Genomic DNA, 4,083 nt, shown 5'->3' with positions numbered 1-4,083 from the left:
CCGTGTCGTACGCCTTCGCTAGGTCCAGCATTGCCAGTTCGCCGTGTTGCCGTTTCCCGATCCAGTCCTCGATTTGGTCTTCCAGTTCCGCTAGGTATGTATCGACTCCTTTCCCTCGCCGGAAGCCGTGCTGGTCGTCCCCAAGTACCCCGAGCTCTTCGAGGGTTGTGACGATTCGCCGGTTGACCATCCTCTCGAGGACCTTGCCGAGGCAGCTCACGAGCGTGATCGGCCTCTGGTTCCCGACGGTTTGATAGTCCTTTCCGGCTTTCGGGATTGGTACGTTCGGTTATATACCTCCAGCAGTTGGGCCTTCGAACTGTGTGGGAGGTTCTGGATCATGGGGTATCCGATGTTGTCTACTCCGGCTGACAGCCCTTTCGACTTTCGGATGGCCCAGTCCAGTTCCTCCATGCCGAAGTCCTGGTTGTATTGTTCTTCGTCGCCTCCTTCGAACGTCGGCGTCGGTTGATCTGGGACTGCTCGTTGATAGGTGGGGGCTTTGGCAGCGGATACCTTGGCGAAGTAGTCCGCCAGGGTCTCGGCGACCTCCTCCGGTTCGTCCACCAACTTTCCGTCGATCACCAACTGGTGGATGCTGACCTTCGGACCGTTGCGGAACGCATTGACTCGGCGCCAGATCTCGGTCGTGTTGCTGCTAGGGGAAATGCCTGTGACGAAGTTCGTCCAGCTGTCGGTTCGAGCTTTCGCGATGGTCTTACGTGCTGCGTTTCTGGCTTCTTTAAAAGCCACCAGTGCTTGGGCCTTGTTCGGGTGGTTGTCGTCCATCTTCCGAAGACGACGGAGCTTCTTCCGCCGGTCCTTGACAGCCTCTTCCACTGCCTTGCTCCACCAATGGACCGCTTTGCGCCCCACCTTGGACGAGGTTTGTGGAATGCTGGCTTCGGCAGCTGTGACGATCGCCTTTTCGATCTGTTCGGCGTTCTCTGCGTTCGATCTGCTGACCTCGTCAGCGAATTTTGTCCAGTCTGCCTTCTCGTACTGCCATCTTGGTCTTCGCGTTCTCTTGGCTCGCGTGTGGTCGACGCTGTGTACGAAGAGCGGGTAGTGTTCGCTCTCCCTCGTGTCGACGTCCACAGACCAAACCAGCTCGGGTGCGATCGTGTCCGACACGACGCTTAGATCAATGGCCGAAGAACGGCCGTCCCGCGGGTCGACCCTCGTGTGCCTTCCGTCGTTGAGGGTAATTAAATTATATTTGCCTAAAATTTGTTCAATCGCCTTTCCGCGTTGGTCTAAGTTGCTGCCGCCCCACAGGGGGCTGTGCGCGTTGAAGTCACCGAGCACGACTACCGGTGCCGGTAGCTGAGGGATGAGTTTGTCCAGTTTGTCCTCGATTTCCGCTCTCCCGTCCTCTCTACAAATGTAGATGGAGGCGAAGGTTGCTGCGATCGGCCACTCCACCCGAGCGGCGACGACTTGTAGTGGTCCCCGTACGTCGAGGAAACTGTGCGGCACTGTCTTGTCGATACCGAGTGCGGCTCCGCTCGAGTACCCGTCGCTGGGCTTAAAGCAGAAACGCCAGTCGTATCGTTCCCTGTTGAGCTTGTCGGTGTCCTTTTTCTTTTTTGTTTTTATCTCCTGGAGAGCAACTACCACTGGTTGGTGCTCTTCGAGAAGTTGTTGCAGTTCGCTGGATCTGACGGCAAGGCCGCGCAGGTTCCATTGGACGGCGATGGCGGTCGTTTTGATTTCGGGGCGTCCCGGCGATGGCGAGGCGCTCCGGCGTTGGTTGTTGTTCTTGCTGGCCTCCGTAGAGACCGGTTCGTTGGTGGGTTTGGGGATGCTGTCCACTGCCCCGTCCGCAGGGGCAGGGCTAATAGCGGACAGCATCGGGTTGTTAGTTTCTGGCTGGTAGGGTGTCGGATTCATCTCGTTGGGTTCTCGGGTTCTTTCGACTGAGCTGGATGGCTCGATGGCCATCACAGCTTCCTCTGTTTGTTGCTGGGTGGTTTCGAGTCAACTTGACCCGTGGCCTTTTGGTTTTTCTTGCTTGGGGGTTTGGGTTTGGTTTTGATGATGGGTTTGAGGTTTTCTTCGGTGACGGGTTTGGTGCGTTCGTTCTTCTTGAGAGGCTTGGGAGCCTCTGGAATAGGCTACTTGTTGTCCTCATCATCCTCTTCCTCTTCGTCATCATCGTCATCGTCGTCGTCTTCTCCGGTTTGCTCATCAGAGCTGTGCTGGCGCGCTCGCTTGCGCTTCTCTTCCTCTTCGACGTCCATATCCGATTCCGACTCCACTTGAGTCTGCTCGGCCGGCGTCGCTTGTTCGCTGGGCTTGGACTTCTTGTTCTGCTTGATGACCTCTTTCAGCTTGGCAACCTTTTCAAGTGCCAACACCAAGGCCTGCTTTGTCCGCTCCAGCTCCTTCTTAACGTTGTCGAGTTGTTTGGCATCGCTGTTTCCGCCTCCGGTCACTGCTGCGTAACTGCTACCGCTCGTGGCGGCGGCCTTCCGCTCCAGGAACAGCCGGCGGGCTTCGCGGGCCGACTTGTCCTCGCTCGTCCGGATCTCGTTGATCTCCTCCTCCTCGGCGTATTTCGGGCACGTACGGCTCGTGGGCGAGTGCGCCCCGTTGCAGTGAATGCAGCTTGCCGCCGCGGTACAGATCGTCTTGCCGTCGTTGTCCTTCTCGATGGCGTGCGCCTTCGAGCAGTTCCTGCACAGCTCCTGCTCGGCTGAGCATCGTGCCTTGGTGTGGCCGTAACCGAAGCAGCGGAAACACTGCATCGGGCTTTGTTTGTAGGTCCGAGTCGAGCACCGGTCGAACCCAAAGAAAATTTCCTTGGGAACTACCGTGCCGCGGAGGGTGATGACCATGGTGGCCGATTTGCCCCCCTTTCGTCCCAGCCGGTGAACTCCAATCACCCCTTGGTCGGCCAACTCCTCGGTCAGCTCCTCCTCGGAGAGATCCTCGACCGTGTGGCAGGTGGTGATACACTTGGCTTGGTTAAGCCGTGCGTGTTCAGTCACCGTGACCTTGGTCCCGTCGATAAGCTCCTTCATTTGGAGCAGCTTCGCCGCCTTCTTCGCGCAGCGCACCTTGACGACCAGATGGCCGTCCTTGTCCCGGTAGGCTGCCGCGATTGAGCCCACCTGCTCCTTGACCGACTTGGCGATCACGAACGGGTTGTTCGGAAGCTTGCCTTTACGATGCTCTGGGGCCATGAGCAGCACGGTCACCGGACCATGCTCGCCCTGGTTGTCCAGCCACTCCGGCAACGTTCGGTCGTTGAGCGCGGGTGAGGATGTTGATCCTCCACCCGGGTCGCTCTGGACCCCCTTTTTCCTGACCATCGTCAGGCAGGGGGTGGTCTCCTCGGTGATCGAGGCGACCTGCGTAGGTCGGTAGTAAAACTACTAGTAAGTAAAGACACTTACCTTTTTGCCTTCGGCCGAAAAAGTGCTCCAACTATACTTGTTTCCAAGTTAGCTGGACACACTGACACAATTCTCCTTTTCCCGCTAGGTGTCGCTAGCCTTCCGGTGCGTGTCTCCGCTACCAAGTTTAGCACGCCACACTTGGTATGGCAACACCGGCACCGCTCCTTTGTCGTCCAAACACCAGTGTCGCTGGCACGCGGGTGTGCGTCCCCGCTACCAAGTGGCAGAAGCCAAGCTTGGGTTGGCCACACTGGTAAAACACTGGTTGTCTCCCTCGCACTACCGTTTACTCTGATTCTTCCGCCCTGGGGCCACTTCTCCCTTTCTCCCTCACTCCCGGCACGAAAGGTTCTTCGCCCTGGGGCCGAACTGACAGATTTGGAGGAGGAAACCCTCCGAAAATCTGTTTTTCCGCCGCTGGCCGCGCCTCCGGGGCCCTCCCGGCGTGGTCTCGGCGAAGCACTACCCGGATTTAATCCGGCCCACACTTTTCCGGAACCGTACAGCTGGAAATCACCCGCGAAAACGCCGAAAACTCTCGCACCGAACTTCTTCTTTTTCTTCTTCACTCCCGTAAAACTCACGGACCAAAACACCCGCACGTCTGTTCTCGACCGTTGCTGTCACGAGACTGATAATTGGAATTCGAACAATCCTACCTACAAAACCACAATCAGTC

At 57.5% G+C, this 4,083-nt stretch overlaps 2 protein-coding genes across 2 annotated transcripts; both read right to left on the bottom strand.

Annotated features, from left to right (window-relative positions):
- Window positions 1-216: 216 nt before the first annotated feature.
- Window positions 217-1,893, bottom strand: LOC120431995 (uncharacterized). The gene has a single exon (XM_039597129.1). The coding sequence runs from the start codon at window positions 1,891-1,893 to the stop codon at window positions 217-219; it is 1,677 nt and encodes a 558-aa protein (XP_039453063.1).
- A 224-nt stretch (window positions 1,894-2,117) lies between these two features.
- On the bottom strand, window positions 2,118-4,043 carry LOC120431998 (uncharacterized). Its single transcript, XM_039597132.2, has one exon. The coding sequence runs from the start codon at window positions 3,315-3,317 to the stop codon at window positions 2,118-2,120; it is 1,200 nt and encodes a 399-aa protein (XP_039453066.1). The 5' UTR covers window positions 3,318-4,043.
- Between the last annotated feature and the right edge of the window lie 40 nt (window positions 4,044-4,083).

This window comes from Culex pipiens, unplaced genomic scaffold (genome assembly GCF_016801865.2).
Source record: "Culex pipiens pallens isolate TS unplaced genomic scaffold, TS_CPP_V2 Cpp_Un0171, whole genome shotgun sequence".
Classification (NCBI taxonomy): domain Eukaryota; kingdom Metazoa; phylum Arthropoda; class Insecta; order Diptera; family Culicidae; genus Culex; species Culex pipiens.
Note: the sequence above shows the minus strand (reverse complement) of the source record. Positions and strands in the feature narration are given on the sequence as shown.